We start from the raw sequence: 25,949 nt of genomic DNA on the forward strand, positions 1-25,949 counted from the left end.
GTCTTAAAACACATTGCCTGTAGGTATTTAAGTTGGAAGGGTCTGCTCAGGGGAAAAATGAGTGGACTCAGCAGCTCTTAAGCTCCCCTCTCATGATTCTCAGGCAGGGGTTTTATCAACATTAGGGCAGGCAACTAATGTGTTTAGCAAAGTTTTAGGCTCCCCAGAAGCTAGGTAACTTGAGCTCTGTCTCACAAATGAATCTGGAAATTGAGAAGGCAACTCTTTGCCCCTCTCCTACCCTTACTTAAAACAAACAACAAAACAAAACGAATTTGAAGGCTTCCATGTTTCTTTGTGTAGTTCTGGAATATAAAGGTCTGAATTTGCCGCTAAGGTTTACAAAAAAGACTGCTGGCTTTGCCAAAGTAAAACCAAGATTTCATTCTGTAGTGGGGAAGGAGTTAAAGAACTCTGCTTGAGATGGCATTGGAAAGGTAAGCTTCATCAAGGAACTCAGATTGAATCCTAATGGAGCGAGAAGACATTGAAAGCTTTAAGCAGAGAGGTGACATGATCAGATTTATGTTTTCAGTGAATTGGGTTGTGGATTTATACTGGTGGCTATCCACCACCACGGGTGCACCTGCCTATAGGCAGCAGCCTCAGGGAAAAGACCTCTGCTCCCAAATATCTTCTACCTGCCATACTAAAGATCTATCAGGTCACAGTATGAATGTTTTGAGAGCAATGTAACTAAAGATTGGAATTCTTGTTTAGGCTATGATTTAAACGCAATACTGTTCTAGCACTAAGCCATACAGTCTTATAACAGTCAGTTTTGAAGACAGTGTTCTTGTAGTTGTGTTCTGCAACTGAACAGAATTAAACTTTAGTTTATTGTTAATAAGTTTCATTTTTTACTTGCCATCAGGAAAATGACATAATGTAATGCAATAATATATTATTTTAGTTGTTATGGGCTAAGGAGAAGAGGACAAGGGCTGCCACACAACATTTAAATGTCACTGTCACACTGTGTTTATGGCATCATAGCAGGCAGCTCAAAAGCAGATTTCACAGTGGTCCCAATGTTCCAAGCCCAACAAAAAGTAGAAGTTTATTAAAAAAGAAAAACTGAATAATGGTCGATCATTTTCAAAGTTATGTGAATGAGTCACTCGAGTGTTTACTTCCTTCCTTCAATAATCTAATAGAAAGTTCTGGGCTAAAACTAGACAATATTTTCCAACATCTGCAATATTGAACATGAAGTCCAGATATTATTTTCTGTTCCCTATTCTAGAATAATTGGCTTATACACTCATTTAATGCAGATTTAAGTAATACTAACTTAACTGCAAGGGAACAAGACAGTTTTATGAAGACATCAACTGACATCTCATTAAACTGACATTAAAGGAATGCGGTCTGGCACAGATTTGTGAAATACTAAGTTGGATAATCCCGAACACGTAAACAAAACTTTGAAATTATTAATATCATTTTGTATTTTTGGTGTGACAGGTTTATATGAACAAGCATTCTCTGCATATGTTAATATTGTTTAAACTAAATTACCCAAGCAAATTAAATAGAGAACGTAAACTGGGACATATTTTTCTACTTTCTTCCATCATTGGTGATTGTGGTTCAACAAAGCAACATCATTCATCACAGTAAATTAATGTCTTAATGTGAACTGTTTTGAGTTTATGGTTATTTCATTTACAAGTGTATTCTGATTGTATGTTTTATAAGCACTATAAGCATAAGGAGCTTATAAATAATTTATGCATGTAAGTAACATTTTGATAAAAATAACTTGCCAACATTGAGGAGGAGGCCTTTTTTTTCTGTTTGAAACAGGATAACAAAATTAAAACATGGAATGAACTTTACTCAGTTTTAAGAAATATTGTTCTACCAAGTTCTCCTTGCTTAGGTTAAATTGAGTTTGTTTCCTGAAGCCCACAAAATCCTAATACTCCACCTCTAAAGTTGTGAGAAATAAATGCAAACCATAAACGACAAGTATGAGATATTCACTACACAAAGTAGATTCTTAAGAGATGCTTTTTAGTTGGTCATCTGAGAGAAGGGAAATAAGATGATAATGTGTAAAATTGTAATGGTTCTAAGATTGGCTCAACAGCTACATGGACAAATATACTGTGTCTTTAAATCGAATTTAAATTTTAAAAACAATGAAAATAAACTTACTGTATTATCTTTAATAAATGGAAGAATATATAGAAAAAGTGAAACTCTCGTCCTCACGCTCCACTTAATTCTACTCCAAAAGATGGCTAACAGTTTGATGTCTGTCCTTCCAGATGATCGGCCCTGCATTTACATATGCGTATGTGGACCTTGCAGCTATTCTATGTCAGTTTGCTACATCGATGCGACCATACAGAGCGTATTCTGCATGGCTTTTGTTCTTTTATGCAATATGCCTTGAGTACATTGGATACACAGGTATTCTTTTCTTAACAGGACTTTGTTATCCTTTTTTTAACCTGCAGATATTATTTTATCACCTTTGGTGGAAACAATAAGAGTGAAGACCTCGTAGCCCCAAATCAGCACTGTTGCCTTTTGGAATACAAGTTTACAAACACAACAAAAAGGTGTTAAAGAAATCCAAGGACTCCAAACAAATTCAAGCAAAGTTAGATTAGCCTTCAGCACCTGAACAATCTTTCGTTTCTAAAAAAAAAAAAAATTAGGGGCTAGGAAGGGGAATTTCCCTAAATGGGAAATATCATTTGTCAAGGTCTCAGTGGATCTGGGAATACTCCTGTGAACCGCATTGCAGAGCAGGCTGAAAAAGCCTCACTGACTTTCCTTTTCCTGAGAGATTTGTTCACAGGACAATATTCTGGTTTCTCCATGCAAATTTCACTGCTTAAATCAGGGGTTTTGAACCTCTTGCAATCTGATGATGCCTATGGATACTTTTTCAGAATAATGTTTTCAGTGCATAAAACAAAATTATGGGATTACCAGGCAAACCCATTATACTAAAATAAAGCTATCAAAATATTTTAAAAATTATATTTGCAACATAGTAATTCATGTGCCTCCATATTAACATATTACATAACAAGATCTAGTGGGAATCTAATAACCACTATTGTTTAAAATAGGATATAAACAATATTTCAAGGTATTTGCAGTAACTGTAGTGGGATATGAAAATCTCTGAATTTCTATTGGTGACAAAGTCACAGTACAGCTAATACCACTGTGGTTTGTTGCCTACATTGATGGAAATGCTGTTTCTGTTAGAGAATTCTTTAAATGATGGTATTTTTCCCTATCTATATATTAGATTCCTTGGAGTATTGGTTTGCTAAGGCTGTCATAACAAAATAACACATACTAGACTTAAACAACAGAAACTGATTTTCTCACAGTTCTGGAGGCTAGAAGTCTGACATCAAGGTATCAGCAGGACTGGTTCCTTCTGGAGGCTCTAGGGGACAATCTGTTCTGAGCCCCTTGCCTAGCTTCTGGTGGTTGCTGGCAAACTTTGGCATGCTTTGGCTTGTAGCTGCCTCACTCCAATCTCTGTCTCCATCACCAAACGATGCTCTCCCTGTGTATCTCTGTGTCCAAATTTCCCTCTTCTTACAAGGAAACCAGTCATGCCGAATTGAGGGCTCACCCAAGTCCAATAAGACCTCATTTTTACTTACTACATCTGCAAAGATTCCATTTCCAAGTAAGGTCACATTAAGAAGGTACAGGTGGACATAAATTTGGGGAACACTATTCAACCCAGTATACCATCCAGGTTCCTTGGCTTGAATGGAATCAGTACTAAGTCTGAAAGAGAAAAATGATGAAAAATGCTAATAATTATTGTGTTGGCAAATGAAATTATGGGATTTTTTCTTCTTATCTCTATTTTCAGAATGTCTAGAGTATGATTACATTACTTTTAGAATAAAAAATTAATAAAGAAATGATGATGGTATTGATTCTAAGTACTGGCAACTTTTTAGATAATAATTTCTTTTGAATTTGACCTTGGATAATTTCCTCAGCATAAAGGCAAAGTGGCCTGGACAGGTAAGAGGAGTCAGGCTCCTGGTTTTATACATCTGCGAAGTTGCAGATTAACCTGAAAAATCTCTCTCAAAGAAAAATGTAGGGTCATGTTTAATTCTTTTAGTATAAGGGGAACATGATCAAAGTCTTGCAGACTTAAGGCATCCTTGAATAAATACAAACTACAATTGACATAGAACAATGAAACTAAAAGCACTAAATGAAACTAAAAGTCAACATACCTCTTTAAAAATACATAGGGACCTACACATTCATGGCCAATGAACTTTTGATAAGTGTGTCAAGTACATTAAATGGGGAAATAACAATCATTTCAACAAATGGTGCTGCAGTAACTGGATTTCCACGTGCAAAAGAATCAAGCTAGACCCCTAACTCACATCATCCATAAAAAATTAATCTTAAATGAATCAATGGCCCACATATAAGTGCTGAAACCATAAACTATTAGAGGAAAACATAGAGGTGAATCTTCATGAGCTTGGATTTGGCAATAGGTCCTCAGATATGACACCAAAAGCATGAGCAGCAAAAGAAAAAGCAGATAAATTGGATTTCATCAAAATTAAAAACTTGTATGCATCAAAGGATGTTATCAGGAAAGTGAAAAGACAACCTACAAAATAGGAGAAAATATTTGCAAAACATACGTTTGATAAGGGCTTAATATCAAGAATATATAAAGAACTCCTAAAACCCAGCAATAAAGACAACCCAATTAAAAAAAATGGGTAAAGGATTTGAACAAACATTTCTCCAAAGGAGGTATACAGATGGCCAATAAGCACATGAAAAGATGTTCAACATCATTAGTCATGAGGGAAATGCAAATCAAAGCCACCTGAGATACCACTTCGCATTCCCTAGGATAGATAGAATCAGAAAGATAGGCAATAATAAATGTAAGCAAGGATGCAGAGAGATTAGAACCCTCATACATTGCTAATGGGATTGTAAAATGGTACAGCCACTTGGGAAAATAGTTTGAGAGTGTTGTAAAATAGTTTGAGAGTTAAACATAAAGTTACCACCTGACCCAGAAATGTTACTCTTTGACTTATATGTAAGAGAATTGAAAACATATGTCTACACAAAAAAAACTTGCACACAAAACATTCATAGCAGCATTATTCACAATAGCTCCAAAGTGTAAACAACCCAAATGTCCACCAGATGACTAGATAAACAAAATATGATATATCCATACAATGCAATATTATTCAGCCATAAAAAAGAATAAAGTACTAATACATGCTACAACATAGATGAACCTTGAAAACATTATGCTCAGTGAAAGAAGCCAGACGCAGAAAGCCATATATTGAATGACTCCATGTATATGAAATGTCCACAACAGGCAAATCCATAGTGACTAAAAGATTAGTGGTTGCCAGGGGCTGGGGGAGGGGAGGAATGGAGGGTAACTGCTAAATGGGTATGACGGGGTTTCTTTTTGGAGTGATGAAATGTTCTGGAATCAGATAGTGGTGATGGTTGCACAACCCTGTGAATATACTAAAAACCACTGATGTATACACTTCATTAAAGGGTGAATTTTATGTTATGTAAGTAAGTTATATATCAATAGAAAGTAGCGCATAAGAAATCAAAATGTTTGATAAATGTGTGCTCACTTCAAAACCTATTAAGTGTCATGTTTTACAGAAACTAAATTTTCACTAAAAATATAAATTTTGCTGCTTGATACATTTTGAATGAATGAACAATGAACTTCATGAATGAACAATACTAGCAAACATAGTATATTTGACTTGCTCTTTTTTTTGACTTATTCTTAAAAGGAGAAGTTGTACAGAGCATAAAAAGCTCACCCACAGGCTGTGGAGAAAAGGGAAGCTTCCTACACTGCTGGTGGGAATGCAGTTTGGTGCAGCCACTGTGGAAAACAGTATGGAGATTCCTCAATCTCCATAGGAATAGACTTAACATATGATCCAGTAATCCCACTCCTGGGCATACATCCAGAAGGAACCCTACTTCAAAAAGACACCTGCACCCCAATGTTCATAGCAGCACTATTTACAATAGCCAAGACATGGAAACAGCCTAAATGTCCATCAACAGATGACTGGATAAAGAAGATGTGGTATATTTATACAATGGAATACTATTCAGCCATAAAAACTGACAACATAACGCCATTTGCAGCAACATGGATGTCCCTGGAGAATGTCATTCTAAGTAAAGTAAGCCAGAAAGAGAAAGAAAAATACCATAAGAGATCGTTCATATGTGGAATCTAAAAAAAAAAAAAAAAAAGAACATAAATACAAACAGAAACAGACTCATAGACATAGAACACAAACTTGTGGTTGCTAAGGGGGAGGGAGGTGGGAAGGGATACACTGGGAGTTCAAAATTTGTAGATACTGACAGGCATATGTAGAATAGATAAAAAAGATTATACTGTATAGCACAGGGAAATATATACAAGATCTTGTGGTAGCTCACAGCAAAAAAAACATGACAATGAATATATGTATGTTCATGTATAACTGAAAAATCGTGCTCTACACTGGAATTTGACACAACATTGTAAAATGACTATAACTCAATAAAAAATGTTAAAAAAAAAAAAAGCTCATCCACATACATTTTTTTGCATATTCTCACCTCAAAAAAAAACCACAATAAAGACAGTCTGAGAGCTGGAGCCATCAGTAGAGCTGCCTGCTTCCCAGGAAAAAACAAATTGGATAAGCTGACCCTGAAAGGGCAACTACTGTGATATAAGGCTTGAGGGAGGGGAAGGAAGCAGGATTTGGCAGAGGGAGGGGCTGGACTGTGGTGCAGTCTCAAGGGAGGCCCCGGGGACCCTACAGGAGTGGCCAAGAGGGGATTAGGTCAAGTATACAAGGGTGGCCTTAGATAGGAGCACAGGCTACAGCAGGTTTTCTCAATCTCTGCACTTTTGACATTTTTGGTGGGATAATTCTTTGTTGTGAGGAGGCTGCACTGTGCATTGTAAGATGTTTAGCTGCAACACTGGCCTCTACTTATCACCCCCTTTGTAACAACCAAAAATGTCTCCAGCAATTGTCAAGTGTCCCCTGGGAGGCAAAACTGCACCCATTTGAGAAGCACTGATCCACAGTAAAAGGAGGAAAGGTAAAGCACTATCAGAGGATAAGACAACCACTCAATGTATGAAATAAAAAGACAAAGCTGAGCTTATTGCTCACTGTAGGTAGTGAGAGTTATGCTTGTCAAGCACAGGCTTAGAGCAGACCAAACTGCTAATCTTATATTAGATTCTGAGACAGCGGGGAGTTCAGAGATTGATGAACTTTCAGAGGTCTAAGTATGTTGACACCATCTGTAGAAGCGATAACTTGGGGGAGACTATTGTGGATTGGTTGGCACTCAGAGGTGTGTGTATTGAAGTGAGTCTGTAATCGGCTGATTTTCAGAATCAATAAGTTGTCTTTGAGCTTGCAAAAGTATGTTTACTGGGGTGAGTTATCCATTGACTGAACTTAAAACTGGCTCTGTAAACAATAAAGTCCTATTGTATAGCACAGGGAACTGTACTCAGTAACTTATAATGACCTATAATGAAAAAGAATATGTATAAATATAAATGTAGAACTGAATCATTATGCTGTACACCAGAAACTAACATAATGTTGTAAATCAACTATAATTCAATTAAAAAAACTGGCTCTGATTTCTGGCTATTACCATGGGAATGTAGAAACAAAAAATTCTCAGTACTCTATATGCTGGTGGGTAGACGTGGTGGTGGAAATTTGTGGACATTCTCTTCTGATTGCTTTCACTACTTAAGCGAAATAGGAAACAAAGACATCAGCAGACAGGGAGGATGGATTCAAAGAGGCACTGAAGGTTTGGGAGAAAGATTATGAAATAGTCATCTATGCAAGTAGGAGAGGAGGTAGACTAGGGAAATGTAATATGATTACTGGGCAGAATTAATGGCTTACTTGAGGTCAACAATATAAAGAGAGACAAATCAGCATGTGTGCATTTTTCTTTCACCATATTCAGCTGAAAGAGTGCAGGAGCAGAGAGGTGAAAAGTTTGAACTCAATTGTGATCGAGGTTTTGCCAAATGAGTACTACAAAGCAAGAAAGGTTCAAGGAAACTGAGAATACATTCAAGAGAATGTATAATTTTTAGCTTATTTATTTTGATTTTCATTATAACATTATCAAACATAATCATGGAAAGAATAATATAATAAGCCCCTGTGAGTCTGTCACCTAAACCCAACAATTAAAAACATTTTGCGATCTTTTTTCATCTATTCCTCCTCACATTTTCTCCTCCTTCGGATTTTTAATTTCTGTATGCTAAGCATGTGCTCTACCATTGAGCAATTCCCCCATCCCCACCCTCAGAATTTTAAAGCAACTCCCAGACATCATACTAGTTCACCCATAAATACCTCAAGATGTAACTCTTATAAGTAAGGACTTTTTAAAAATCATAATCACAATGCCATTATCACGAATAACAAAACTAGCAATAACTCTTTAATATTAACTAATTCTCAGTCCCTATTCAAATTTTGCAAAAGAATGATGATAATGATTGGCAATGAACTTAAGCTGGCTAAGGAGAGAAGAAATATGGCAGGTAGTGGAGTGAGGGACAATGTAAAGGCTTGAATCAGCAAGCTGAAGGTCCTGGTGGGTGAGTATATTATTGGAGTTAGGAGCCCACACAGAGTGAGCTGAAGGGTCGGGATGGTCCTACTTTCATCTTTGCCCATTGCTCAGTGACATCAGTCATCTTTGTTGATTTTATGAGACAAACTCCTTCCAGTCTGGGCTGCTGGGAAATTCTGTGCAGATCTCTTTCCCACAATCTCATCTATTTTAGCTCCAGCACTGATACTCTCAGGAGAATGTGCAGACTGAATTAGGTCCTTCTTTTTATACCCTTGGTACTTCTTTGGAGCACTTATAAGTTCAAAACTGCAGGAAAACTTTTTTTTTTTTTAACGTCTAATTCTACTAAAAACTATGTCTCCTTTGTTCACTGCTGTCATTGCCAGCGTCGAGGGCAGCGTCAGTAGGATACCCTCAATAAATATTTTTTGGACAAAGCAGGGAGGGAGTGTTTGATAATGTCAAATACCAGGGACTTCTAAACCCATCTGTAATGGGGCTTCTAAGAAGGGTTCTAAACTATTTACTCTCAAGTGACGGTCAGCATTTCCTCACATTTAAAAAGCTATAACTTAGGAGGGCCTTATGAGTTAATTACTTTAAGACTAAATGGGGCCCCTCACCCCTGCTTGAATTCGGAGACAGCGCTCTAAAAACCCCTTATTAACCCAAATATGCTCATGCATAAAGGAAATGACTAATCTAGGTATCTAACCAGAGCCCTGCCGTGATGGTTTACCTCTTTCTAAAATGAGGGTTTCTAAGATGGCCAAGAAAGGCTGAGCCCCGCAGTCAGACTCGGCAGGTCGCGTGGGCAAACGCGCTGGAGGCCGCCTCCAGGGGAGGATCTTAAACACCCAGAACGGAAGTTCCTGAGTCTTCACACCCGCGGGAAGCAACTCGGCGATGGACCAAGATGGCGGCGCCCAGTGAGGGGCCGGCGTTTGCCGCGGGGGTCGAAAAGAATTGGAGTGCGGTTGTTCGCTCCCCCGAAGGGACTCCCCAGAAAGTCCGGCAGCTAATAGATGAGGGGATTGCCCCAGAAGAGGGAGGCGCCGAGACGTGAGTCTGCGAGTCCACCATGGGTCTGGCGACGGCAGTTGGACAGGGTTTGGGGAACGCGGGCCAGAGGGGATACCCTGGGGTCTGTAACTTGGGTCGTGGGGATAACTTTCGTTTCGGGATCTCAAAGAGACTGGGGTTACTACTTAGTTGACTTTAATGTCCTACTCGGGAGGTACTGAATTCCGCACCGCAGGCGGAATTTTGCCACAAGATGGGTTTTTGCGGGGAAGGAAAAAAAGGGACCGCTGAGTATGCGCACCTAACTTAGTTGGGATTCCTAACCTTTTTTGAGCCCTAAAAACCTTTAGCAGCCAGGTAAAACTTATGAACACCTTCTTATAATTATATTTTTTAAATGCATAAAGTAAATTACATAGGATTATAAAGGAAACAAATTACGTTGGAATGCAGTTACTAAGATAGTAAAAGAAAAAGAGTTATACGGTAAAACCTCAAAGATTAAAGAGTTAAATAATATCTAGTATTATACCTATTATCTACCATAATTTTGAAGTAGTAATGAACATAAATGGTATTTCGAAACAAGTGCAACAACCATAATGTGGTGACAAAATACTTGTAATTTCCACTGGTGACAAATTTACAGGTACTGCTGATGTTACTATGGCTTTTTAGATTACCTTTGTTCATAATGGAAGGCAATGCTCCATTTCAGTTAGGGGTTACTAAAGTTAATGTCATTTTTTTTCCACCCAAAAAAAATCCTCTGAATTTTTTTCCAAGAAGCACATCTCCTTCAGGCTCTCTCTGACTCTTAAAAGGATTCTTAGAATAAATTAACTTCTTTTGAGTTATATTGTTGGTGTAATTCTAATTTTAGTTAAATTACTTTTGTCTTCAGCAGTTCCTTCCTCTATCCCTTCTCAGGAGCTGTTGAAATGCCTTTCATGGAAAATAAAAGAATTGTTTTGCTGGGGTTTTTCTCCTCCCTGGATTTTTTTCATGAAATATCCTACAGGTCTTTTACTTTGATTTAAATTTTCGAATTAGTTCTTTTGGAGGAGGAGTGGGATCAAGGGTCAATTCAGGTAGAAATATCAAAATTGTTTTTTGCTGTTAAAAGTGTTGAATTTCTAAGGTGGTTCAAATTGTATAATGCACAGAAGCCTGAGTCTTATTTTGTGTTTACTGAAGTTGTGCAAAATACTGTTGGAGAACAGTAAGTGAGGTGGAAGAACAGTTTGCCTGTATAGGATTAGTCGAGCTTGGTGAAGGTAGGAATTGCTTGAAACTTAGATTTGACCAACCTGTGAAGAGATTTGGATGCCAGACGAAAGAATTTGGATTCTATTTAGTAAGTATTTTGAAACCATTGAAAATGTTAAGCAGAGAAATGACATGACTGAAATGAATTTTAGGAAGGTTAAAATCCAATGTGGTGTGCAGAGAAGCTAGATAGAAAATGTTTAGGCAGAGTAATGCCGTGAAAGGATTACCAACAGTTCTCCACTTTATTTTAGGAAGGACACATCTGCCACATTCCAGTCAGTTAATGGATCACCCCAGGCAGAAGACCCTCCATTGGAATCTACAAGCAAAGAAGCCTTCTTCAGCAGAGTGGAAACATTTTCTATATCCTTTTTTAGTTCATGTGAATTGCACTTTCTGCCTGCTTCTGGAATTGTTCTTCTCCCAGGAATAACACCCCTTACTCTGATATTTTAATTCTTAGAATTAAACTTGGGTAAGACATTTTTTAAGGAATATTAGCATTATAAAATGTTATCCCAAAAGGGACATTTGAAATCTAACATTTTCCTTTTTAAAGAAAAAACTAAAAGCCTGAGAGAAGAAAGAATAATAACTAACATTTTGATAATGTGCCTTCACATATATTATCACACTTGATCTTCACCTTAAACCTACAGAAATAGGTATTGTTATTCTCATTTTACAGAAGAGGAAACAGTTTCAGGTAGGTGATGTGACTTACCTGGGGTCAACCTGCTAGCAGATGGCAGAACCAGGATTATAGCAGAAGGCTCTTGGCACCCAAACCTAATGTTTTTTGAGGCGATATGACACTTCCTGTCTCTTTGAAGATTTTCCTCTCTATGTTAGTTATCTGTAGTTGCATAACAAATTACCCTAAAACTTAGTGGCTTAAACCCACAAGGACTTATTATCTCACATCTCTGTGGATCAGGAATCCAGGCGCAGCTTGGCTGAGTCCTGGCTCAGGGTCTCTCTCAGATGTAATCAAGATGTTGGCTAGGGCTGCAGTCATCTCAGGGCTAGACTAGGAAAGGATCCACTTCCAAGCTCACTCATGTGGTTGCTGGCCGGATGAATTTCCTCGTGGCTGTTGGATTGAAGGTTTCATTTCTATCCTGGCTATTGGCTGGAGACCTCCCTATGTTGCTTGCTATGTGGGCCTCTCCACGGGGGCAGTTTACCTCATGGCAGTGGGCTTCTGTTAGAGTGAGCAAGCAAGAGAGAGCAAGATAGTAGCTAGATTCTTTTTGTAACCTAATCTCAAGTGACATCACATCACTTTTGCCATTTTCTATTCACTGGAGTGTTTGGGTTTTGGGGTTTTTTTTTTTTTTTTAATAATTATAGACTTAGAGAAAGGTTACAAAAAAACTTCTTTCTGAGTACGCAAAAGTAAATTGCCAAAGTAATACCTCATTACCCCCAAATATTTCCCACAAACAAGGACTTTGTCTTACATAACCACAATTAAACCATCAAAACTAGGAAGTTCGCATAATAAATTACTACCATCTAACCCTCAGACCATAATCATTTCGTCACTTGTCCTAATATTCTTTACAACAAAAGGATTCAGTTGAGAATGCTCAATTTTTTCCTTCAATTTCATGACCTTGATACTTTTAAAGATTATAGGCCAGTTATTGTGTAGAATATGTGTGTGTACTTGTCTGATGTTTCATTATGATTAGATTCAGGTTATGCAGGAGCATCATAGAAGTGATACTGTGTTCTCATTGCATCCTGTCAGGTGGCACATGATTCTGATCTATCCCATTACCAGGGATGATCATTTTGATCAACTGATTAAGGGAGTATCTGTCAGTCTTTTCCACTGTGAAGTAACTCTTTCCTCCTTGGTAATTAAGCTTTTAGTGGGGGCTGCTATGAAACTATGATCCCGTTCCTCATCAAACTTTTTTTGAACTTATTTGTAGCAGCATAGGCTTATGATTTCCTTTTTTATTCATTGGGTTATAATCCATTACTGTTACATAAATTTTGACACTCCAGTTGTCCCTGATTTGGTGAGTGGAAGCCCCATTAGATGCTCTTTTTACCCAACTTGGCTCCAGCACCCCAAAGTGGGCCCACCCCTGTGTGGACTCCCTCTTCACCCAACTTGGGTTTTGATTCCCAGCACTGAGCTGCCTCTCCCCACCCTCCTGTTTCTGTCCTCTGCCTTACTCACCACATGATGGCTTTAGGACAGAATTGCTCAGGAAGGGGAAGGTATTTTAACCATCCTTCTACTGCTGTTCCTTGGATTAATTCCTGACATTGATACAGCATTTAGAACTATTTCCTTTTGTGTTTTTGTTGTTGTTGTTGTTGTTGTTGTTCCTATAGGTATAAATTGATTGCCACTTTGGATATTTAACTTAAGCTAGTTAAGTGATTCTGTTACTTTTATTCTAACAATCCCAGCTCCTTTAACATTTACATCTAAATTCTGTTTCTAGCCTTCAGTCTCCTTCTGCTGATGTTGGAATGTTTTCAAAATCCCATTATTCCTTATAAAAATATAGAAATTTCCTTGATCTTCGTTCGTGTTTTATCTTATTTTTCCCCTGTGCTCTGTAAAACAAGAGCTCTATAGATAAAAGAAAAAGCTGAGTGTTGAACATTAGAGATCAGTAAATGTTTTAGGACATTTTCCCAAGCACACATTCGTGGATGACCTTGATGTTCTTGGTCTATTTAAAGCATATAGGAGAGGCTGTGGAGAAAAGGGAACCCTCCTACACTGCTGGTGGGAATGCAGTTTGGTGCAGCCACTGTGGAAAGCAGTATGGAGATTCCTCAGTCTCCATAGGAATGGACTTACCATATGACCCAGTAATCCCACTCCTGGGCATATATCCAGAAGGAACCCTACTTCTAAAAGACACCTGCACCTCAATGTTCATAGCAGCATTATTTACAATAGCCAAGACATGGAAACAGCCTAAATGTCCATCAGAGATGACTGGATGAAGATGTGGTATATTTATACAATGGAATACTACTCAGCCATAAAAACCAACAACATAACGCCATTTGCAGCAACATGGATGTTCCCGGAGAATGTCATTCTGAGTAAAGTAAGCCAGAAAGAGAAAGAAAAATACCATAAGAGATCGCTCATATGTGGATTCTAAAAAAAAGAAAGAAGAAGAACATAAATACAAAAAAGAAACAAACTCATAGGCATAGAATACAAACTTGTGGTTGCCAAGGGGTGGGGGGTGGGAAGGGATAGACTGGGAGTTCAAAATTTGTAGATACTGACAGGCATATGTAGACTAGATAAACAAGATTATACCGTATAGCACAGGGAAATATATACACGATCTTGTGGTAGCTCACAGCAAAAAAAAAAAAAATGTGACAATGAATATATGTATGTTCATGTATAACTGAAAAATCGTGCTCTACACTGGAATTTGACACAACATTGTAAAATGACTATAACTCAATTAAAAATGTTTAAAATAAAATACTAAAAAAAGAGTATATACTACACGCACACATTAGTATATAGCAGTCAAATTTTGAGGTGGGAGGAATAATGGATATTATTAGTTTTACTGACTTTCTTCTTCAGAAGGTAAAAGTAGATGTGATACAGTGGTAGAGCATAGATGAGAGAGAAAATACTTCTGCTTGTTTGACTTCCACCATTCTTTGTTGCTCACACATATCCCAGTGCTTTCCCTAGTGTTTTAAAATCCCTAGTATTTCACATTAAGCAAAAGTGAATCGCTTCTATACCTTACCCCACAACCAATAATTTTTTTAAAAATTTTAAACATATGAAATACATAGGACTTCCTAGTGAAAAAGTTCACAACTGTTTTCCCTCCACTTGTTACTCAAATGACCGTCATTCTGTGAAGCATGTGCCTATGGTTAAAAATAGTTAACCCTTTTCATATTGCTTTTCCTCTTAATTTAATGTGTTTATTCCTATATACATGAAGAATAAAGTTTTGATTTCTGACCTGTTCATTTTAATGTACTTGGCAGTGTTGATTTTCTTAACATGAATACTCTTTAAAATGGGCGGGTAAGCCCCCTGAGCTGTCCCCACTTGTCTGTGCAAAATATGGCTGGGTCACAGTTGAGTGTGATATGCTGAAGTGCTCCAGCTGTCAGGCTTTTCTCTGTGCCAGCTTACAGCCAGCTTTTGATTTTGACCGATGTAAGTATAAAGTACGAATTACATTTTTCTCCATATTCAAAAGATCTCTATACTGGTTCTTCTGAAAAGACCAGTCACTTGTGTTTGATCAAAGATTGTGTACTTCTATAAATAAGCAGTGAATTTGTGATTGCCTTCACTCTAATTATTAGCTTCAGTCATTACTTTTTTAAAAAAGCTCAGCTACTTTTACAGTAAACCTGTTTATGTATTCTGGGAAAATAACAGCAGGGTGTTTTGCTTTATGATTCCGAAATCTATGCTGAGGCAGAGACACAGGACTTTAATGAAGGCTCACACTTTGGAATGCCCTGCCTTACATGATATGTGATATCTCCTCTGTTACTGATCTTCGAATCTTGATTTAGAACTTGTTTGGTGAAAAACACTAAGTTGATGCAGTTGCTGATATTTTTGTATCGTTTAAAATTCTCTTAGTTATTTTTATTTTTAGTACTGTGCTCTTAGAGACTCTTGGCCACCATATTTTGAATCTATATAGTGTTTTTAAGGCATTGCTACCTATGTGGGTTTCAGATAAGGAACGATGTGCTGAGCTGAAGAAAGCCTTGTGTAGTGCCCATGAGAAGTTCTGTTTCTGGCCAGACAGTCCCTCTCCAGGTACTTATACATTCCAAGATTTCCCGTTTACCATCTCTTCTTTGTCACTGCATTTCTAATATTGTCTGGGTTTTTTGTTTTTTGTTTGTGAAAATCCAGTCTTTGAAGTTTCTTTTTCTTCATTTCTCTTTGTGCTTTTTAAGAACTAACATTCACTCACCTATTGTGTTATTACTTTATTAAGTGCGTTTGACATGCCAAAGGCTCAACCATGCACGTATTATCCAGTTTAATCTTCACAGGGGTCCTGGGAGGTAGATATTACCAACCCAGTTTTTTTAGGTGAGGAAATTAAGACTCAGAAATCTTAAAACCAACTAGTGAGGAGCCATAACTATGGTTTTGTCTGATTTCAAACCCTCTGCTTTTCCCACCACAGCAAGCAGCTGTGTATTCTCCCCAGGCTTCCTGGTACATGAGTGGCACTAATAGTGGCAGTTAAACAGGGTTCGGTTGCTAAAGAGGACCCCAAATGAGAGTGATTACAAGTCTACAGTTTATTACAGTAAAACAGCACAATATGTCAGTAGTATTGAAGTAAAGATATCACAGCCAAAGACTACCCCACGGCAAGGGGTCTGGAGAAGCCAGGCGCAGGCTCCTGTGTAAGGGCTGTGGCTGTATGCATTCTCTCTTGAATCGCGAACCACTGGTGTGCCCACAAAACGCTTCAGAACAAGAGAGCCTCAAATGTAGTCTCCAGTGAGATTTGTTTATGTTTTGCTGGTCTCATAGGCATGTTCCTGCTGAGTAACCAGCCCCAACAGCAGAGCCCTCTGGGGGGCTCAACCAAGAACAGGCGCAAAATCCTTTGGATCCATGGTTACAAAGCAGCATAGTTAATCCATGTATTCCATGCTTGACCAGAACTCTGTGCCATGTGGGTATGTTCTTTATTTCAGTAAGGCAGCTCAGGCTAATTCCAGGGTCACTGATGCCCAGGAATATTCCATGAATAACCACCAAGAGGAAAAACTAGATTGAAAGTGATCGTAGAGTGCCATCTACTGATAAATGAAGAGACGACAGAAAAGGAATTAAATAAAATTTTTAAAGTGAAGGGGACTGTATAACAAGGATTTCCTGCTGTTGGCCTAGCTATTTCACTGTATAGTGCAACACAACTCAGTCCTGTGAGGATGTGCATCTGTCTCTGTCCAGTATACTCAGGACAGAGATTCTCTGTCTGCTTAGGCCTCTGTTGGTGGTTCCCAGCTCTTGTTACTATATCCTGCACTTCCTTGATTCTGTTCATAACTCAGCTACCACCTACTTGCAGACTCCTAACTTCTATCCAGACCACTCTTTCGAGCTTGACTCATATTTTCAACTACCTTCTAAACATTTCCACTTAATGTCTTGCAAGTACCTAGAACTCAGAATATACAAAACTGATTTCTTCATCTTATGCTTAAAACTTTATTCATTTCTTATGTTGTCTCCATCTTGGTAAATGGTATTGACCTCCCCCTCCGGTTGTCCTAGCCCAGCACCTGGAAGTCACCTTAGATGCTCTTGCATTCATCACCAGCTAGCCCTATCCATTCTGCCTGCTACACAGATCTCACCTATGACCTCTAATTATATCTTCCCTTGATTTGCTTTTCTAACATTCAGGAGACTTTCGTGTGGAGAAAGGAACACCCACGACTATTTATACTTAAATCTTGCCTTTATTAAGCATATCTAATGAAATTGTGAAGGTAATTTTTTTCCTAACATTTATCAGAAATTACAAACTAAGTTAAATCCCTGTAAACATTTTAAATTATAATTACTAATTTATTAGGATGGATTATTTTTATTATTTTAGGACTAATTATTTGATTAGGTCAAATACTTTAAAGTAGAAAAAATATACACATACATTAATTGTAAAACATAAACTTATATTAAAATATTTTTATGATGGTTTTAATTTCTCCTCTGTTCACTCTTTTACCTGCATAGGTTTTTACTGGTACTTTCTTAGAGCTGTAACAATCAAACCAAACCCCGAATTAGAAAATGGTTAGAAAGGTGTTGGTACCTGGTTTCTTCTCCTGCGTTTTGTTAAACCAGAGGCACTGGTAATCAGGACATGTTTTCTTTTATCGTTAAACCTCACTTGATTATTTTAAAGTCCACACATTTTTCTCATTGATTTTAGTTTTTTATAACCTGACTTTTCTAGTAAAATGATGCATCTTTTAAAATTAATGATGTGTTTTGATTCATTCGGTTACTTGCAACAATTTTAAATAATTTGATAAACTCTTGAGGAATATTTTGTTGCCCTTGAGTATCGAAAGTGTCTATATTTTATTTTTAACTTTTTAAATAATTTCTAAAATTTTGAATTTGTTTCAAGTATAGAAAAAATTGTAGGTAATAATAGAAAACATGTCTGCATCTACCACCCAGCCCCACCTAGTCCTAACGTTTTGCCATCCTTACTTCAAAACCAGCCCACCCTGCTTTCTCTCCGTTAATCAGGCAGAATTACAGATACAGCTGTGTAATCCTTCCTGATGTCATTCCCTGCTTCCCTAACCTGCAGTCACTACTATCCTGAATTTGGTGTTCATGATTTGCTTACATGGTTTCTATGTCTACACCGTTCACGTGTATCTATAAGCAATATATATGACACTATTTACTTGTTTTAAAATTTTCTGTATATGTTGTCGTTCTGTATGTATTCTACAACCTGCCTTTTGTTGGGAGGGGGTCAGCTTTTTTGAAATTAATCCTTGTTGTCACTGTAGCATGTTTGAAGCTTTATAACTAGTAGCGCCATCTAAAATTTTAATCTCCTGGGAGATGAGGGATAATGTGTACCTAGTTAACTCTCCCTTTAGGAAAGTCGGCTTATTCATTTTTAGAACCTACTGTCAGGCCCTCTTTCTGCATGATTGTTGTGTATGACTATCACTGGAACCCTTTTTACTGTTACTGTCATCACAGGTGCTAATTTAATTAAGCCTTCCTATCCTTGGTACAGTTCCTACTTATTCTAATTCTGTTTAGTATATTCGCTCTTCCCTTCTCTGTTTACACAGATTTTGAGCTTTTAGAGTATAGATTAATATTTTTCATCAAATTTGGGAAGTTTCAGTTGGTATTTCTTCAAATATTCTTCCTGCCCCTTTCCCTCTCTTTCTTCTGAATCTCCTGTTATGTAGATGTCAGTGTGCTTGATGGTATCCTGTAAGTCTCTGTTCATTTTTCTTCTTTCAACATTGATGCTCCTTCTCTCCAGCCTTATTTCACTAATATCTTACAGGGAGTATTATTTTAGCTGACTTTAATGTCTGCTAAACTTACTTCTTTACATCCAGACTGACCCTTTAGTCTCTAAACTAATGCATATTATCTATAATATCACTTCCCCCTTTAAAAAAATCTTTCAGTAGTTTCCCATCACATACATTAATAAAGTCATGGTCTGGCTACTGTCTATATTTTAACCTTATCTCCGACTAGCCTCCCTACAGGCATACTTTGTTCCAGCCCTGTGAAATTCTTTAGATTTCCCCAAATGTGCTACCCTCTAGGGATTTACTTTTACACACTGTTTTTGGTTTTTTAAATTCAGCTTAGACCTGAGTGCTTCTAAAAGACCTTTCCTGAGACTCTGCTTTTTAAATATAACCAAAAAAATCATCACAGCCCTACCTCCCAAAATCAGTAATTTCTTAATATTATCAAATATCTTGTCAATTTTACATCTTCCCTATTGTTCTATACATGCTTTTTAAAAATTTTTTTACAATTGCACCCATATAAGCTTCCAGTTTACCTCTTCCACAGATCGATTTGGGATGTTGCCATTGGATGAGCCTGCTGTTCTTGTTAGTGAGTTTCTAGATCGTTTTCAAAGCCTTTGTCACTTGGACCTCCAACTTCCTTCCCTGAGGCCAGAGGACTTAAAAACTATGGTGAGTTTTTCTTGGCTAGCATGTAGTGGCCTTCAGTTGCCACAGCATGAAACATTTCTTTTAATGACAAGAGGATGCGGGTATCTATGATGAGATGTGCTTATTTGTCCCTCAACTGACCTTTTTCCAGTCTCCTCCACCAGAAAGACGGCTTGAGGGTTTAAGTAAATTGGTTCCATTTAAACTTTTAAATATGATTTTTTAAGTGACATAAATTCAGTTTTATCTTGACTTAGTACTTAAACTATTTAACAGAAGATACTGATATATGACTTCATATGGTTTATTGCATACCATTTTCCAAAGAAAATGCTAGAGAAGTTGTTAACTCCTTTCTCCTTTGTAAATACAAATTTTGAAATGCTCTGGCCCATCTGTACTTTGAAACTGAACATTTACTGTCTGATTTCATCAGCCTATGGGTACTCACTCTGTCAAGACAAACTTTACTGTAGGAAATAGAAGCTATTATTTTGCTTCTTCAAGTGGAGAGGCTATTATGGATTTTAGCACCAAACAATTAACCTCTGATGCCTATTATAAATGTCCCCTTGTTCCTTGCCAAGGCAATTTTTTTTCACCCTGTCATAGTTCTTTATTATTCTTAGAACAAAAGTAAAGACTGTGGCAAGCTCTTTTGTTGTGTAAATTCAGTGTCAGGTCAGGATACAAAGAGTAGTCTGTTGTCATTATTTGGGTTTGAAGTTTACAGGTTTCAGAGAAAATATGCAATTGGTAAATTGAAAACAAGTCAGTAATAAGGAAAGATGTGTTAGTTCCAGGAAAACTGCCACCTTTTTCAATCAGCAGGTCCAGGGCAGTTCAGAAAGCTTCTGTGTGATACGGTAGCCTATGCTAGAATTAAGTCCTCGCCAATGAAGGGAATTGTCTTCATGTTTGTCATTTTTTTCATGATTTTTACCTTGTACCATCTAGATACATCATTATCTATTAATTCTTTTCATGGTGGTAAAAACTTTAAGTCTTTTATCTTGATTCCTTTGTAGTGCTTGACAGAAGACAGAATTGGTCTTCTCCTACACCTGCTTGAAGATGAACTTGATCACCGAACTGATGAGAGAAAAATTGCAACCAAATTAGGCTCAGACATCCAAGTCCACGTCACTGCCTGCATTCTCTCTGTGTGTGGCTGGGCGTGTAGGTCAGCCAACTTGCCTGGGGACATGAACTGTGACAGTATTATATACCCATATACATCAGTCACTGATAGCATTTGGAGATCACATGGTGTTTCCTGTGGGAAAAACAGAGACAAAGAAAAACTGAGGGAGTGAGGGGAGGACAATAAGAATTAGTAGCAAAACCAGAACTTTGTTTCATTTACTATCACTTCTCAGCTGGGAATTTGTGTTCCTATAAATAGTGAAACTTTTCTGTTTTGAGGAAGAAAAATCTGTTTAATTGATAAAAACTACCAAAGGAAGCACCAACTGGAGTGCTCTAGGCCCCATGTTGGTGTTTCTACTCCAGCTGCTCAGTTTGGCACAGACTCCCTCTGAGACAGAAGACTATCAGACCAATTTTGATTTCCTTTAAATATGCTCTTTTTTTGTAGATTAAGAAACATTTTTCATTTACTAGGAAAAATCTTTTAAAGGGACAGAGAAATTTATTAAATATACCTTTAAAATAGTCTTGCTGTAGAGAGCACACTAAGGCCCCTAGATCTTTCTATAAGAAATATGTGAACAGTGAAATTGGGTCCTGAGATCAGAGGACAAGCCCTGAGAGCACGTGGTTCCAAGTCCACTGGACTGTTCCAGAGATTTCTCTGATGAAATGAAGCATACTCACAAATCACTATGCTTATTCCCTTGGAAATGTTACCTTCTGAGAAAACTGTCTTTTCTGTTCCTACCTAGTTCTTCCTTGGAACCTATGCAGCTCTCCCTGATAACCTGTTCACAGTGTATGAGGAAGGTGGGGCTCTGGGGCTTCCAGCAGATTGAGTCGTCCATGACCGACCTGGAGGCCTCCTTTGGCCTGACCAGCTCCCCACTCCCAGGCTCTGAGGGCCGGCCAGAGCGCTTCTCACTGGTGCCTGAATCTCCTCGGAGGATGATGACCCGCAGCCAGGATGCTACATTTTCCCCAGGCTCAGAGCAGGTATAGACTGACTTGGCTTGTTCGGGGTGGACATTTTAAAAAGAGCATTATCGCCAAAAGGGTTGTCGATGGAAAAGTCGGAAATTGACTTAAGTTGGTTAACTTGGGCTAAGCTTCACCTGTAACCACATTGATCAGAATACTACAGAGTGGTTTTATTCACTGGTTGCAATGGAGACACTAAATTCATTATTTGGTATAGAAATCTAATATTCTTTGAAGAGTTTAGTTATGTAGACAGTTCAGAAACTAAATTCTTATATTTATAAAGCCTTAGCTTTCTCATGTGTCTAGAAATATTTCTCCTAACCATAGTCATTAATGTCATGGGGCTGTTTCCATCCTTTGCCCCCTTCCTTCAGGCTGAAAGGAGCCCAGGTCCCATCATCTCCCGGACTCGAAGCTGGGACTCTTCCAGTCCTGTTGACCGTCCTGAGCCGGAGGCCGCTAGCCCCACCACCAGAACCCGCCCAGTGACCCGAAGCATGGGAACAGGAGACCCCACCGGCCTGGAAGTGCCATCTAGTCCTCTTCGGAGAGCCAAACGGGCTCGCCTCTGCTCCTCCAGCAGCTCAGTGAGTCCGCCTGCGCATGTGGAGGTCCCTGAGCACAGTAGCACGGCACAACCTCCCCGTGCAGCACTGAGAAGCAGGCTGAGCCCGTCCCGGGTGCCATGGCTGTGAGGAGGCCATATGAATAAGTTTAAAGATGGGACAGTTAGGTGACCAGAGTGGGTAAAAAATGAAGGGGTTTTGTTATTTGTTTCTTTGAGACGGATTCTGGAGATGTAATGGATTTGTCAGGCCCAGGGGACAGCAGTGAGAAGGGGAGACAAACCCGATAAGGTATGGTTTAACATGAAAGGAGTGGGAGAATTTTAAAAATGAGATGGAAATACATAGGCAAAGTTTAAAGGAGAACATAAAACTAGAAACATGGGCACTGTGAGACTCTGGACTTGACAATGAACAGCAGGGCCTCCCCAAACTTACATAGTATCTGCCCTTTCCTAAATGATTTCTCTTCCTCTTCCCTAGGACACATCTTCCCGAAGCTTCTTTGACCCCACTTCTCAGCACAGAGACTGGTGCCCTTGGGTGAATATCACATTTGGCAAAGAAGCCAGGGAGAATGGTGGACCTGAGGTAGAGGCCAGCACCCCAGCAGAGCCGGGCTGGAAGGCAGTGCTGAACATCCTCTTGGCCCACAAACAGTCTAACCAGCCAGCTGAAACCGACTCTATGGTGAGATAAGCCATAGCCCTGATCTTGTGCAGCACCTGCTGTTTATGGGATGAGGAGCAGAAGCCGGTCCTATAATTAGCACCCTTCCTGCCCCTAGCTTTCATAAGTCAAGGTAGACTCAGTCTGGTCTCATCCTGGAGAACAGGCATGGGACTGGTTCAGTCTTTCTGCAATTTAGCATTTGGCATTCCACCAAATTCTGATAAATTCTTTGTCTTCTCAACTCAAACGACTCAGAGAAGAGAAGTACAGAAACAGAGATGAATAGGCAGCTGCTCTGGCCTCGTGTTGCAAAACAGCTGCTTTTTCCATCTGAGTTGCTGCCACTTGGGTTTGGAGCCTGGCCAGTTAACTTAGCTGTCTGGGCCACTGCTCTGCCACCACGATTACACTTTTGTTCCTCATAGTGGGCACATTACTCTGCTATGTACCGTGGCCCCAGGCTGGTGCACTAAACCTCAGCCAGCCATTTGCATCAGTCACTGCTGCTTGTAACACTGGTGGGTAAATGCAAACCCATCAGTCCAGCTGAGAAAACAATTCAAGTGTTGCTCGATGGAAAGGATGGAAGTGAGAGGAGGGTGGGTGTTAAGGAATCCTGAAAACTGGATTCTCTTTCCTTTGCTGGCTTATTCCCCAAATTTGCCATGTAACCTGCCTGGTGTAAATACAATCATTTTAAACCTCTGTGCCCTCCAAGGAGAAAGTAAAATAATACTTGCCAGCAGATGTTTATCAGAAGCATTCCCAGATTCATGGTTTTGTAGGATCACAGGATTCCACTGGAGGGAGCTATAGTGATACTAAACACCCAGAATGTACATTCATACCTATAGTTAATATGCAGATGAAGGTTTTCCAAGTTTTTTGCCCCCCCAAAAACTGCATTTTTCCAGTTTAAAAACTTGAAAATACATAAAGCTTTCTGAAGACAAATGTTTGATCCACCTTTGAAATTGGGGAGATCTGTCTTTGCACATGCTTTCTCTGTAGATCCTCATGAAATAGTGTACTGGCAGTTTTAATTGACTCCCCTCTGTCACTCTCATACTAACAAGAAACCCCACAGGGTTTTTTTTGTTGTTGTAGTTGTGTGTGTGGTTTTTTGGGTCTTTTTTGGGGGGGTGGGGTGGAGTGGGAAAAGTTGGCCTTATAACTGGCCCTGGGTTCCAGGACTTTGAAGATCCTTTTTGGCAACTTGCCTTTTAACATTGCCCACAGCTGCTGTGACTGGGAAATACAAAGCTTAATGAGGTGCTGTGGTAAAGGATCTTGAAGCTAGAAAAAAGTTTATGCTGTCTTTCAACTTAAATATCATTTAGTTTTGTAACTGTGTTAACTAAATTGCCCTCAGTCATGAGTAAGAGTTCAACCTTTTCCCTCCTGGAACTGTTTTATTGAGACATTCAGCCAGGGAGAGGATAAGAAAGCAGTGAAAATGTCATCTTACGTTAGAAAGTGGAGGGAACTTTCTCAATTATCTTGCCAGATATGTTTGTGCTCTCACTGAGGCCCTATGCTCATCACTGTGGCTCTCAGGCAGAGAGAACCGAGTGTTCTGCTTCACTGAGGACACTGGTCTTGTAGGGAATTGTTTTGTCTCCCTGTAACACCATTTCTCAGAATCTTAGATCACTTCACAGGCATGGTCAAGTGGCAGTGAGATTCTTCCTATTATTAGCTCTACTGGCTAAAACATGAAGCTGAGAAGGCCAAGGTCATAGTTTAAACTCTTAAGGGTCATTTAACTGTGTTTCATTTGTCGGCCTTGGATTATACTGTTAACACCAGCATGGCATCCTGCAAATGTGAATCCCTGTTCACAAGAAATAATGAATAGGGCCAATTCAACATCACAGATGAGAAATCAGTGCAAAATGCATGCCGCATTAATGGTGGGTCAGAAGTGACAACCTCGAATACAAAGATGAGGGCATATACAGAATCCTGGAGGGAGGACATAAGCTGTATTTAGAGGCTCTGAGTGCATTCACAGTATCTCTCACAGTAGACTTAAGCTTCTTGATTTTCTTGGCTTTAGGTGTATATTATGTATGGCACAATATAAAACTAACTTGTTTTACTTACTCCTAGACATATCTAGATCATTGTGGGAGAAATTTACAGACCACACTTTAAAGCTATCACCCATCCTTTGTCTCTATAAAATATTTAATCTCTAATAATGAGCTTTTCTACTTACAGAGTCTCTCTGAGAAATCAAGGAAGGTATTCCGAATATTCCGGCAATGGGAATCCTTATGCTCATCCTGAAGGTACTGAACCCCTGCAGAGAAGAGGAATGAGTGGCTTTGAAAAATAAAGCCTGGATTCCCTTTTGAGCAGCTGATGCTAAGGTTGTCTCCATTCTGGTTTAATCATATGGAACCCCTGCCCTTGCAGAGGCACGAGTGTCACCACCTGCATCTGACTGAGGGGAGCCTGTTTGCACACGGGCACACGGGTAGGGAGAGGTACAGCAAGCCTGGCTCTGTTAAAGGAGCGCGCGGTACAAAACTCCATAGAGGGCCCAGGACTCCTTGCGAAACTCAACGGAGGACCCAGGACTTGAGCAGTTGTAGTGTTTTTAGTGGCGGCAGTGTTTTGAGAACTTTTATATCCCAGGAACATGTCAGTATGTGTTAATAAAATATTTGTTAAGATTCTTACAGGTGGAGAACTGTTTTCCGCCTTGTCTAATGGGCTGATACAAAGGAAATAGAGACTGAGAAAACTGTAGTGGAGCAGTAAACAAAGTCAAAATTTTAGTTTTCAGGTTGGCTGCAAAGCCTAAATTTATCTGTGATTCTAATCAAAGAGGTATTCCTGAGCCAGAGGCAAGATGATGTTGATTATATCACCAGGAGGTCTCCTGAT

General features: G+C 38.9%; 1 protein-coding gene and 1 long non-coding RNA gene across 2 annotated transcripts in view; both read left to right on the forward strand.

The window, feature by feature from the left end:
- The window catches only part of LOC141578246 (uncharacterized), an 81,187-nt gene extending 74,573 nt beyond the window's left edge, over positions 1-6,614 (forward strand). Inside the window, exons 2-3 of the long non-coding RNA XR_012508386.1 lie at positions 2,277-2,421; positions 5,823-6,614. This is a non-coding gene — a long non-coding RNA (uncharacterized LOC141578246). The remainder of the gene's footprint in view (positions 1-2,276; positions 2,422-5,822) is intronic.
- A 2,944-nt stretch (positions 6,615-9,558) lies between these two features.
- On the forward strand, positions 9,559-25,741 carry ZC3HC1 (zinc finger C3HC-type containing 1). Its single transcript, XM_010947542.3, has 10 exons — positions 9,559-9,738; positions 11,223-11,334; positions 15,010-15,160; positions 15,698-15,781; positions 19,574-19,701; positions 20,709-20,863; positions 21,585-21,828; positions 22,191-22,403; positions 22,866-23,072; positions 25,278-25,741. The coding sequence occupies exons 1-10, from the start codon at positions 9,593-9,595 to the stop codon at positions 25,344-25,346; spliced, it is 1,509 nt and encodes a 502-aa protein (XP_010945844.1). The 5' UTR covers positions 9,559-9,592; the 3' UTR covers positions 25,347-25,741.
- The last annotated feature ends 208 nt before the right edge of the window (positions 25,742-25,949 follow it).

Source organism: Camelus bactrianus, chromosome 7, assembly GCF_048773025.1.
Source record: "Camelus bactrianus isolate YW-2024 breed Bactrian camel chromosome 7, ASM4877302v1, whole genome shotgun sequence".
In the NCBI taxonomy this organism is placed as follows: Eukaryota; Metazoa; Chordata; class Mammalia; order Artiodactyla; family Camelidae; genus Camelus; species Camelus bactrianus.